General features: G+C 35.5%; 1 protein-coding gene across 1 annotated transcript in view; it reads right to left on the bottom strand.

Moving 5' to 3' along the window:
* Positions 1-14,134, bottom strand: part of lmbrd1 (LMBR1 domain containing 1) — a 70,981-nt gene that overhangs the window by 49,839 nt on the left and 7,008 nt on the right. Inside the window, exons 3-5 of the mRNA XM_041252080.1 lie at positions 11,024-11,087; positions 1,170-1,267; positions 377-444 (exon numbers count right to left, since the gene is read on the bottom strand). Of these exons, the coding sequence (XP_041108014.1) occupies positions 377-444; positions 1,170-1,267; positions 11,024-11,087 (230 nt within the window). The remainder of the gene's footprint in view (positions 1-376; positions 445-1,169; positions 1,268-11,023; positions 11,088-14,134) is intronic.

The raw sequence follows: 14,134 nt of genomic DNA, 5'->3' as shown, positions 1-14,134 counted from the left end.
ACAATAGGGCAGTATACAAAGGGTTGAATGTTCTAGCTGAACACTGTCAATGCTATAAAAACAACAAACTGAACATCAGTTGCATGAAAATGGAATCTCTATTACTACAACAACTTAAAAGTTGTTACACTTAAATCCATTTTGAAATTGCTATACAAAACTGAAAATGAAAATAAAATCTATGTTACAGAACAGGCTACTACTGGTCAACAGTGTTAAGGGGGGGGGGGGGGGGGGGGGCACTGGTTAATTAGGAACTTCTCTCAACTGCTGGGCAGAGAAGCTTACCTCTTTAGTACTGTGTCCTTCGTGAATGCAAAGTATGTGTTACTACATATACAGAAAATGTGTGCAAAATCCTTCCAAAAACACTTACCCGATTAGGAGAAGAGCAGTGCAAACTATCATAAATCCAAGGGTATACTTCAGGGCATTTTTAACTTGCTGTGAAGAAAACATATCAATTTGTATTTACCAAGTGAAGAGGGTGTACTAATTAGTGTTTTACATATCATCCATAAATTCAAAACAACCAATCACAAACACTGAAGCCTAAAGGTTAGTCCGTTTTATATTGCTACACATGTTTACAATAGTTAAACAAGTTGCACAAGCCACATTTATAGTTGCTGTTATAGTTGCACAAACTACAGAAAAAATAGACAATGCATATTTATACATTTATACTTATGCTATTTTCTATACGTTTTACAGAAGTTTAAACTAGGAGCACAGCCAAGCCAGTTCAGTAAATTATGCATATAGTTCATTGTCCGTAGCTATGAAGAGAGACATACTGTGCTGGACTGTACTAGTCATTTATCAAAAGTAGATTATTCTGCTCTTGTATGAAGGTTGTTCCACCTTGTATACACAAATGAACATATTTCCATGGCAGGATACTACACCTCTCGTTATTATTAACAGATTTAGCTGCCAACACATTCTGCAGGTTAGAGAATCTGAATTTTCACCGCTGTAGGTCAATGTGTGTGTACTTAGACAAAGACACAGAAACCTTCACACAGGTGCCATGTCAGAAGCATTTACAAAATTACTGTATGCACAGGTTAAAATCACTGTGGGGATTGACTTGATCAATATTGGGTTGCAATGCTGATTAAAAGCGATTAACCCCCCCCCCCCCCCCCACACACACACACACTTACCGAGCACCTGTTGATGTTATCATCGTCCTTTTCTTCATAATAGAAGTAAACAAAGGGGATCCACAGGAAAATGCAGAACAGAATAATGGAGTACAATGCTAGAAAGAAAAGGAACAATAAAGTTATAGTCTTACATTCAACTGACCTTCTAAAAAGACCACTGACAAGTTCCTTGGTTCCAAGAATTCAACCCAAAGAACCTGTTGGAGTTTTTTTTTTTTTTTTTTTTTTTTATGACCAGGTCCATTTTCCTTCCCTTGGTGTTGATGGGTCTTTAGGTTTTTGATACATCAGGTATCTTGTGTATCTAAAACGTATCTTTTAAACGCACAAAACACAGCAGTAATATTCGGACAGAGGTCAAGGTTAAGGGGGCAATAACAAAGGCTTAGTAAACAAATTTTAGAAGCTGACATACAACTCAAACGCTTTATGATTGTTCTTCAAATGTGAATTTTTGCATTTCATTCTAGTGATGTTCGAATACATCCAGACATTTTTTAGACTACTGCAGTTCCTTTTCACAAACTACAGAAATCAAAAACTGTAGTATATGGTGACAATCTACTACAACACAGCAATCTGACTGTTAAAGGATGCAAGGTGTATAATATACAAGGCTTGGTACCAATTGTTCACCATCTCTATTGACACTGTATCTACTTACATTTACAAACTAACACTGCAGGACCGAGTTAAGAAAATGTGACTATTCACCAATTTCAATTTTACAGATTTCTTGCCATATCTTCAGCTCTTTACATAAATTATCGGGGGTTTTTTTGTTTTTTTTTCTTCAATTAAAAACTTTGGGCTACAAAGAAACAAAAATAGACCTAATCTTCCATGACTTAAATATGGCAAAGGAAACCACATTATTGCAGAGAAAATATGTTGAGAAGTTTCTAAAGGACTCATCTATTTGTGTACACATTCACACAGTAATATTCTTTTAGACACAAGTTAACAAAATTACAACCATATGGATCTAAAAATGACTACCCCCTGTACATCTCACCAATAATACTCTGCCAGTAAAGAAACCTGCTATGGTACAATTAATGCAAGCCAAACTGTCTGGCTTGCCTGGTACAGTTGTTATTCCTTGCAGAAGACAGAGTCTTACAGTCCTTTTCATCTGTCTTATCAGAAAGCCATCAAGGCAACACACAGGATTAAATAAACCAGCGTTCATCGTTCTTCTAAGAAGTACGTCAAGTGCTGCTTACAACCTTTTCAATCCCAGCTGACCCATGAGAGGAAACAAACACGATATAGAAACTATACAACACACCACAAGCATATGGCGAGGGTTATTTCAATGGACAATATTAATCATAAATGTATGAATATTTACAAACCAAGGGAATAGTCCAAAAGGCATTACAGCACCATCCTTCAAGCTATTACCAGAGCTATAGTAATGCTTAGAAAAGCACCTCTGACCACAGACACATTGTATCTAATGAATCCCCTTGGCAACATTTTTAAAACATAAAAAAAATAGTTAAATAAAATGCTAAACTGTGAAGTTGTATTAAATTCATCATTTAAAAGCACCAGGTGTGGCCACCTTTGATCACAGTACTGCATTCTGTTCATTGGAAAACATAACCTTTGTCTTCTTAAATAAACTGTTTGTAAGAGAACGGGGGAGGAGGCACACAAAACTGAATATTGATCTCGCTCTTTTTTTTTTCTTGAAAAGAAACAAAAGCATAATGTAAGGCAGAGGTTTGCAAACTTTTTTGTTGGTGGACCACCTGATTTTTTTTTTTGGATCTTGGCAAACCACACAATAACAGTATTGGTGACTGAAAAATAAGCACTTTTTTTTAAATCACTACAATACTAAAAAGTAACCGTAGACTTACATTTCTTTGTTTCAATTCAATGGATGGGTTTGTTTCTGTGAGCAAATGTAGTTTTAAAATTGGAGTTTTAAAGAATGGTTCTACTTTACTTTTCATGAACATAAATTTACCAAAAGGGGAACACATTTAAAAAAAAAAATACAGCAGAAATTGATTTATGTGAATAAAATATCTGTGAAGTTACAACACACCCATGAGGTAGCACCACAGTCTGAGCTACGAATGTCCAGCTATAATCTTCATTTATAAAACGGAATGATTGGATGGTGCACACCGATTGGCTGTTGAGGATTTGTTATCATGCAAAATAGTATAATGCATGGCAGAATTAATTTTTGCCCTACCACAGTTCAATTAATAAATTATCAATACACAATATATAAAACTCGCAATAAATATAGGTTTACACTGATATTAAAAATGAGTGCCATTCACTCAATAAGAGGAATGACAATGCACAAATGCATAGAATTACAAGCAGCAAAATCTCAATTTGGGTGAAAAAAAAACTTAAAAAAAATAGAGACAGATTGGCATGATCAAATGCTTGGTCACTAACAAGGCTAACATTGCAGGTTATATCAGCTCTGTTTATTGAGCGAACATGTTATACACAAAAATTCCCTAACAAATACATTTTAGACACTGCAAAACTACATACGACAGAGAATTTAGACTTCCATAATTATGTAACCTTCCACGGACCACTTAAAAGGAGCTGGCGGACCACAGATTGAGAACCACCAACGTAAGGGAACTTGCAACTGCATTCACACAGTTTGTAAACATGAAGTAAAATGGATATGTGAAACTGTGTGATCTCTATTATTGATGTGGTAAAAACAATGTGGCAGTGTAACGGCTGAAAATGTGCACTGTAATACAACATTCACATTAGGTTAGTGTTTAGAAAACCCTGACAATGGATGTATGCAAGCTTCAATTGGTAATTTTTTTTTTTTTTTTTACACTCATTGCTGACTTGAAACTGCACTACAGTAATCCATCACATAGCCGACTGTGGTGGAACCAGAGTAAGGGCGGGTATGTAAAAAGTTGGATGAATTAATCCTATTTTAAATACCATTATACGCAGCTGTAACAATTAAAATATTCACACAATTATTTTTTTGTGATTCAGCTTTTAGTAGGGAACTCCACTAAATTCCTGGTTTAGAAAGATACAGGGTATTAATGCTTGTGCTAGAGTAGCCGTCTACCGTGTGCACTTGCTGCTGAATGACAGGCAGGAGATCGAGATGGAGTTTGAAGTTGATACACCCAACAGTCGAACAGGATTTATTTACATATCAACACACTTAACATCTCACGTGACACTACCAAAAACAGCTACGCACGGAGCACATACAACGCAGCGCACAAAAACCTTGGTAGGATCTACAATATCTGAACTAATCTTCTCTGTTCAATAATAAAATAAGTGGCTTAAGAGGTTGACCATGGTGGATAAACGGTTTAGAGCAGCTATGTGACGGGTGGATACGCGACGGATTACTATATTTGGTTAATAACATGTGTTAAATAAAATAAAACTGCTAATGTTGCAAAAACTAGTAGCCTTTTCTCTTTGATGTAAAGACCTTGATCCCTCTGGCAGATAGACTTTTTTTTTTCTTTATGCGAGATATAACATGCCCAACTGACAATCAACTGTGACCTGTCCTCTGCAAATTGAAATGAATAGACGCAGTCTGGCACAGTCCCCTACAATATTACTAACAACTGAACTACTGTTACCCACTCTCTCCCTCCCCATTTTTACATACAACCACAAATTTACCAGCAACATTTTAATAATGTACCAAATTGCTTAGAATTCATACTCACTCTACATTACAATTTAGCAAGATTCCAAGAGCAAACCATGCAAGGAAATATTAAAAGAGCTCTGCAGATATGTGCAAGCAATATCACATGTTGTTGTTTTAAGCTTCAGGGATTTCGTTTTACAGCACCCACTTTGCCGCCCACTTAAACAAATTACTAAGCACTACTTGCTTGAAAATATAGGACTATTAGTCTCATGCAACACAATGTCAAAAGGAATATAAAATGGAAGTTCCAGGTAGTCCTGAATATTTTAAATGAGCCGCCTACAGTCGTGCACCACACTGATAAGAAACACACATTCAACGCATGAGCTCTATCAGTTTTTATTTTATGTAAATTATTTTTCAATAGCAATACTACACTGCGTGCGGACTCTATGAGGTCTTTGGAACTGTGAATCTGACAGTAGCATGAAACTTTTGATTTTGAGTCACTGAAAACCAAATTGCATAAAACCTTGGCCTCACCTTAGTGTGGAAGTCGTGGATCTGTTAAAATGAAATGCTATTTATAGGATTGATCGCACAGCTGCTTTTTAAAAAATGTTATATGTAGTTTTGTTTAAGCAACAAGTTAAATATTAGGTTGCAAGAAGAATTAGAGCTCAATACGCTCTTTTATACACATGTTCAGCTTATTTAGATGCCTGTGAGGGGCTATTCACGAGTCAAACAACACGGGTCTGTTTCTCATTTTGCTCCAGTGTTTTAACATTGCCAAGTACTTTACATATAGTGAAATGGGGTTGCATGGTAACCATATACTGGACATAAATTTTTTATCATCTGGGAGGTGGTTTTAAATATAAATAGATAACGTACTGTACTGTTTTTAAATGGCGGAAAGCAAAAGATCTTGTTGATCACTGAACTTTTTTTTTTTATCTATAGGATAGATTTATATTCAATTCTTCAATTTTACAAAAGACAAGCCTATATTTCACTTTAATAGGAGGTTCTGGCCAATTTATCATTTTCCTTAGAAGAACCAAGCACAGTGAATAGTACTGTAATTGACTGCCAGAAATTTGTAAATCTGTGCAGTCTACCAGTCTATTAGTTGTTTGCCCTGTGCAAGGTGTGCTAGAGTAGAAATCAAAAGATGATTCTAGTTTACAACTTGCAGCTGTAACAAATTCTCACACACAAACCACAGGTCACACAGTGGTTAAGAAAGCATTTGGTAAAAATCGAAGACAGGGTTGTACTACTTCTAGTAACCATTTAATTACAGGCGCTAGAGAATCAAGGTATCTCTACAAACAAATTGCCATGAAGGCATCTTTTTTTTTTTTTTTTTTTTTTTTTTTTAATTGTTAGTGTTATTGGAGCCTTCAGGAGTACAACAAGATCAATATTAGCTTTGCAGAAACTGATTCAACCAATTCAAATTCTAAACAGTATTGTATTTAAGAAAAAAAAGGTTCTCTCTGCTTTGCTTATTTGTTCTCTTGGAATAGCTTTTGATACTGCATGGTTAAGACAATTTAGACTTTTTTTTTCAAACAAGAAAACTATTCTGCTGAAACACCAGCGACTGGTATTGGTTAGAGAGACTGATTAATTCACTAGCCTTTACATAATTCATAAACCACTATGTTATGTATTGTAAAAACTAATTCAGATAAGTAATTTGTTATTAGTATCAATATCGTCTATTTTGGTTATATGGTTCTTATTTAAGAAATCTGCTTCCCAGGCTATTTTAAAAAGTATATCAGAGTAATCTGAGGAGTGATAAACTACAAACAATGCAGTAAACTTAACTGATAACATAAATAAGTTATAACATACTAATAGGGAGAAACGGTTTAAAAAAAATAAAATCATTTTACATAATACATTCGGTTGTCAACATCAAATCAATCTTTATTTTATATAGTACCTTTCATTGTGGACCACCATCACAAAGCTCTTTACAAGAAGCAGTAACAACAAGAAAATAATATATTACTCTCTCATTTTCTCTGTCCAGACTTAAGGAGATTATGCTTGTAATAATCCTAAACAGCACATTTCTTCAAAAGGAGACACCAGTCTGTAATGTACAAATACACACAAAAAATACAATGCTGCAATAAAAAAAAAAAAAAAAAAAAAAATGCAAATGTCACCTTCAACTGTCAATTTTCATGGTTGGAACACAAAGCTAATTATTAAAGTTAGAAAGTACTTGGCCGCCACCTACTGGTGAGTTGATGCAAAACTAGCTGTAGAAAGCATTTAAAAAAAAACACATAGATAAATAAAACTGTGAATGTTAATAAAATGCTTTAAAAGAGAAATATGAATTGATGTAAAACCAACCAATGTAAAATAAATGCTTTATACAACAACATTTTCATCTTGTTGCCAAGATTCTCTCTCAGCAGCTCTGCAACCTTTCCTGTTCATCTGAAGCAATCACATTTAACTGGACATCCTCCCCCCACCCAGAAGCATCCATGCACAACTAACATCTGCATAAGCTTTGTGTCTTGGGCATGGCTTACTATTATTTGTACTTGTGCAAATCAATTCATTAAGTGCTTGGACTCAAAGAAAAGCGCACGATTGCCCTTTGGTGTTTCCACTACATAATGTGCATATTATGTTAGTTTTGTGTGCATTTTATATATTAACTTTTATCATGTGTTTTGCTGTGCTACCAAGTACTGTGCTGACTGACTGCGACAGTGTTAAAGATCCCGCAGGGACATGCAGTACATTTTTGCTCAACTTTTGCATTATATACTTTATTGCTCTTTTCAAACTGTGATCAATACCTAATTGTGTATTCCCACTGCAAAAAAAAAAATGGTTCTCAGTGAAATGCACACACCATGTTTCACACATCAATTAAAATAGATTCAATTTTCTTTCTTAGCACTATTCCCCTTTTTAATCTGTTGAAGATTACTTGACTTGTATGCTATATTTCAAGTTGGAATGTGCAGATATCAAACAACATGCTAAATTTTTACCTAAATAAGACTATTACGTTTTGTTTGTACTCCTTTAAAATAGTGTGTTATATAGGGGTGAAACAATTAATCAATACTTTGATTACTGATCATCTATACTTAAATTTCCAGAGCTTCGATTACATATTGGTGAATCAATGCATCAAATTAGAACCCAGTTTGAAGTCTCCTGTTACCGGTTTGCATTAAAACCTTGAGTGTGTGAGAGTGCACTTCTTTTAGTGCTAGTACAGTAGATTAGCACGTTGCTAGGATACACACTTTAGGCCTCTACATTCGCCTTGGACAAGCCAAATCATAAGTAGGGCTATTCACGTTTTCTTGATTTAAAAATTAAGGCAATACACGTTTATTTATTTCAAATTTATTAAAATCTACTGATTACCTTCTTTTGTTTCAAAGCATGTTGCGTATGGATTACATGGCAATATTATAGAACAACAAGCTGAATTTAGTACGACAGTTAAATTAGTAAGGATTTGTGAGATTAATTAAAATGTTTTGCTTTGCTTTTGGACATAAAATGTTAACAGTAATGAACAACCATAATTCAGATAGAAATTAGTTCTGTTAATATAGTATCTATTATTACAATGTTAAAAGGGACATATCTGATGCGAAGTATGCATATTCTTTTCAGTTGTTAAACAAGTCTTGTGTGTGTATATGTATATATATATATATATATATATATATATATATATATATATATATATATATATATATATATATATATAAAAAAAAAAAGGAAAAAAAAAAATAATTAGAATATAAGTTGTGCCTTATTGTTTAACTGTTTTTAGTTACTGGCTCTTCTGTTAAAAAATGATTATCATTGATAAATGTCTATACGATAATAGAATATGAAATAAGGGTGTCAATAGTATAACACTGGTACTTTATTACTATGACTGCTATTATAATACTAACCTTAACAATTTATATAAATAAAAAGCTCCTGTAGGCCTTGAGGGGAACAATACTTCAGCTTTTCAGTATGTAGGCACCTGCTAGGTACATTCAGAAAAAAGTGTAGGTCGAGGTATTTCTATTGAACATTAAAATAAAACACCTTACTACAGTTTCTTGCACCTTTTTCTGTGCCTCGACTCCTAGCTTCATTAAATCTTGAGCACATACACAATATAATTTTGAAAACAAGTCATCTGAATGCTTGCCAGCCACTGCAGAGCTCACAGTATAGTTTATGACTTCAGATTGATCCATGTCCAATTTTGTTAAGGACAGTGGAGGTTAAATGGAAAAGGGAAAGCTAAGGTAGTACATCAACATTTTAAAACATGGTTGGAGATGACATTCAGTGCTGTAGTAGTTCCAAACTCTTTGGTTTCTGTTGGCCCCAAGCAGTATGTTATTTATCAATGTCTAATTCATCTGTAAGCATTTATTTATTTATTTACAAAAAGTTTTACTGCAGGAAAAGCACCCACTTTCACCATTTACCTTAATCACAATTGATTTAAAATTTAAAGGTAAAACAATATAATAGATCAGCCCTCATCTCCATGTAATTCAGCAAATATTAAGAGTTTCCAACAGGGAAAGCTGGTTGGCACAACATCTGCTAAATAAGCAATAACATGAGTAGTAATATAATCCACGCCTCAGTTATGCTAAGATGCAGGGTTACATCACTGGAGAAGTGGGTAGAACAGCTCTGCGGACATTCAAAGCAGAATTAAATTTCAGGATTTTCCAGTCTTGGTAAAGCAAGGAAGTATTTTCTTAAGTGTGTTAATATCTGGACCACTAATGGGGACATTGTAAATTCAAGTACAAAACCACTGTTATCTGTCAGGAAAACAAGAACAGACGTGGCAGTAAAGCCACTTATACAGTATGTCTGGTGCATCTTATAAAATGGGTATTTTAAATATTCGATCCTGATTGGTCAAAACGGGTCACATGTGGGTATGAATATTACAGCATTTTCCCATGGGTTGAAAATTTTTCAAAAAGGGGTGAATCACTTGTAGATAGCCATACACCACTAGAAAAAACAAAACGGTAGCCATATTCAAATTTATAATGAACATGATTAACCACATTTAATATATAATTTTGAAAAAACATCTAGCCATATTTAAATTTGCAATAAAGATGACTGACTCAAATTTTGAACTTTTAGGAAACCAAACTCTACATGAGATTTTGAATGAGTCTGACTAAATATAGCCAGATGTGGCAAAGAAGGTCTGTGTGATTGTCCTGCTACACTTCCTCAGACAACGACAAGGACAACAATCAAGCAAACACCATGTTGCTTGAAATCGCTTGCTACAGCTCCACCTACTGTTCAGAATGAACATCTAAGAAAAGGGCCTGTAAATCTTCAAAGCTGCAATCGATAAATAGTGCTTCTTGTTTTTAATCAGTTCAATGTTTATTAAAATAATAATAATAAATTTAATGCTTTTTTTTTTTTTTTTTAAACAATTAGACATACAAAATATATTTTGATAGTTTTAAAATGGTCCCATTTTCAAATGGCCATTGAAACAAAATTGCAGAAATCTTGCCTGTTGTGCACTCCCATTTGACATATTCTTACTGAAAATATGCAGTTTTGAAAGAAACATGTCCTTAATATGCACGCTTTGACCTCATTCATTGTAATACATTTCCTGTGAGTAAGATGTGTATTAAATTGAAATGCATGTTTGCTATAACACGTTTCTTTCAAAACTGCACATTTGAGACCCAAGTAGCAAAACATGCAAGATTTATGAAATTATTTATGAAATTGTTGTTACTTTTGTTAGCAATAATCTCTATAAGGGTATTGCAGGTCCACCAATCTAAATTCTATGCTGCATGGCAACAGACAACCATTTCTGCCTTACAATACAGTTATTTCAGCCAGTTAGAATCTCTTTCATGATCTCACTAGCTAATGCATGACCAGTTGTGTCGACTTTGTTTTTGTTTTCTAAACGATAAATTCTGCACAACTGGCAATAGGCACCTTGCAGTCAGCCTTAAAATAGATGACAAGGAATGAATGGGTATAAAGACTGAACTGCTCCATCAAAAACATTGCTTGTCCTATGCCTGTTCCGTAGACTTCAGTTTGAAGTGCCAGTCCAGCACATTACAGAAGTACAAATGTTTAAAAGCTGCAAATAAATAAATAAATAAATACTTACTATAATATCCATATAATACTGTGTCCTCAACTTGCTCTCTTGTGAGATTGCTTGCAGCCCACTCCTTTATGGGAGAAAAGATGATGTTTAAAATTATACATTAAAAGTTTGAACATAGCAGATCAGGGAATGTACAGTTGTTTGAGCATTAAACAAAACCAAACTGGTGTTTACAGAAGCCATAACATTGAAGGGGACACTAGTTTGCAAGTTGGTTGTTATGTGGTCACTACATGTTGTTTATTTAAACTAGCATCCCTGGACACGAGTCTGTCTGAAGCGGGCAGCCCCATCGCTGATTTATTTATTTTTTTCAATTTGTTGAAATCATGCAAGGAATACAGCTGCTTTGTTCGAGGTGCATGCTTCGGAATGTTCGTAAGCTCATGCTCTGCGTTGTACTTCCTGCTGTTGAGTACTGGAAAACATGGACACAGGAAAGTCTTGGATCTGACTGGGGATTGATAAAAGGGGTCATCAGGAAAATGGCAATACTAAAAATGTTAAAAAAAAAAAAAAAAAAAAAATAATAATACTTTTTGTAGATTTCCAGTTCATCGCATAAGTAACATTGATGTATAAATAACCTTTTTTTATTATTTATTTACAGTGGTTTGCAGACGTACTCACCCCCCTGCAAAGTTTTCAAATTTTGTTGGCACCCAAGCGTACTCCACAACGCTTTTAAAATTAGACTTTTCATATAGAATCTACACAAACTACTCCACACTAAAAGTAAAAAAATGCTTATAGAATATAAGTAAGATCTACAGAGAAAAACAGACTAATTTCAGATGCATAAGTATTCACCCCCTTTGCTACTGCAGCCCTAAATCAGCTCTGGTGCAAACGATTTGTTTGAAAGGTCACAAAATTAGTGGAATTGTTTCAGCCTGTGTGTACTCAAAGTGGTTTAACTTGGCGATAATTTCCCTTGGGTATATAAAGGCTTTCAAGCTCCAGCTCACATAGTGATCCAGCAAAGCAACCATGAAGACCAAGGAGCTTTTGATACAAGTCAGGGATAAAGTGGTAGAGAGGCACAGAGCAGAAGGGTACAATAAAATTTCTATGCCGCTGTGAAAGGGTGAGGAATTCATTGACACGAGACACAAAGTTGTATTACTAAACACAACTCGGGTGCACGAGGTGGCATTAAAGGTCCTCCAATCCCAGATACCAGCAATAGTAAACCCCCCCCCCCCCCCCCCCCCCCCCCCCCCCGACCTGGCTCTCAGCCACTCAAGAGGGGGGAAAAGCCCACTCACCCTCCCTCACACCTCTCTGTGTCACTGCCATAACTGACAGGCAGATATTGTAAGGTTGCTGCCTTCTTCCTGCAGCACTATGAATACACCAAAAAAGAGTCAGCACAGATCTCGCCACTGCTACAGGCGCCGGTTATCCCTGTCAGCACAGTGAAGTCCATCATTAAGAAGTGGAAGATGCATCATACCACCCAGACACTACCAAGATCAGGTCACCCTCCCAAACTGAGCAGCCAGGGAAGCAGAAAACTGGTTTGGGATGTCACTCTGAAGCCAACAACTACCTTGAGAGATCTGCAAAGTTCTGTGTCTGAGATGGGAGTCAGCGTTCACACATCAACAATAAGCCGGCCCCTACACAAAGCTGGCCTGTATGGACGTGTGGCAAGAAAGAAGCCATTACTCAAAAAGCCTAATCCTAAAGCATGTATGTAGTTTGTGAAAAAGCATGTAGATGATACTGCAGACATGTGAAAAAGGTTTTGTGCTCAGACGAGACAAAAATTTTAAGCATTATGTAAGACGCAAGCCCAACACTGCACATCACCCAGTCAACACCCAACTGTCAAGCATGGTGATAGCAGCATCATGTTATGGGGATGCTATTCTTCAGCAGGGACTGGGAAAAGGGGAGAATGGATGATGCAAAGTACAGGCGAATCCTTGAGGAAAACCTGTTTCAAGTTAGTCAAGACTCTGAAACTGGGGAGGAAATTCACATTTCAGCAGGACAATCACCCAAAGCACAAAGCCAAAGCCACACTGGAGTGATTGAACAAGAAGAGAATTAATGTTCTTGAGTGGCCCAGTCAAAGCCTTGACTTGAAGACAATCGAAAATTTATGGCGAGACTTGAAGATTGCAGTCCATCGACAATCTTATCAGAGCTGGAGCAATTTTCCAATAAAGAATGGGCAAACATTTCACCATCCTACTGTGCAAAGCTAGTACAGACCTATCCAAAAAGACTCATAGCAGTAATTGCTGCAAAAAGTGTTTCTACCAAGTACTGACTTAAGGGGCTGAATACTTATGCAACCACTAAATTTCATTTTGTACATTTTCTTTCCAAGTTTCGCTGACATTTAACCTCCTCCTCATATAACAGTGTTCAGTTTAACCACGACAACTTTTAATAAAAAAGAAAGTTTGTTTGAAGAACTGTGCATAAAGTATTTGTAATTCAACAAAATGTGACATTGGTAGGGGGTGAATACTTCTGCATGCAACTATTTATTTATTTTTACAGGGTATGATCATATAGCTTTTGAAAAGTGTCTTTCAGTAAACAAAAAAATAAATAAATAGTATGATATGGCTAGGAGAACACTGTTTGTAGGGCAAATCTCAGATGAATTAGTGTTATTCATTTTCAAATAAACAGACAAAGTATCAAAAGACAATGACATGATTTTAAAAAGGGCTTCATATATTTAGTAAGTATCAGTTAACCTTCATTAATCTCCATTTGTTCTCTTTGTCTTTCTTTGTAAAGTAGTCAGTATGTTGATTAAGAAAGACACTACGTCCAAACAGTATTATGAACAAGTCCAGTTTGTTTAACATATTCATCATTTAATAGATATTTAACTTTCATATCAGGATTTTCATACTATTTAAACAATCACAATCCAGTTGCAGAAACCACAGTTTCTCTCTCTTTCTCGCTAGCCAGGAATTCAAAGACAGTTTTAAAACCTTCAAAGGTTCGTCAGACACCATTCACGCACTGTGTGAATGGCATTTTCGAACCTGGCATCGTTAAGCGGTACTGTGATCGATCGCTGTATACTGTGAGCTATACATGGCACGTGTCAAATGGCAAAAGATAGGTTGTGGCTAT

This window comes from Polyodon spathula, chromosome 6, assembly GCF_017654505.1.
Source record: "Polyodon spathula isolate WHYD16114869_AA chromosome 6, ASM1765450v1, whole genome shotgun sequence".
In the NCBI taxonomy this organism is placed as follows: Eukaryota; Metazoa; Chordata; class Actinopteri; order Acipenseriformes; family Polyodontidae; genus Polyodon; species Polyodon spathula.
The sequence above is the reverse complement of the archived record's forward strand: the minus strand, read 5'-3'. Positions and strand labels throughout refer to the sequence as shown.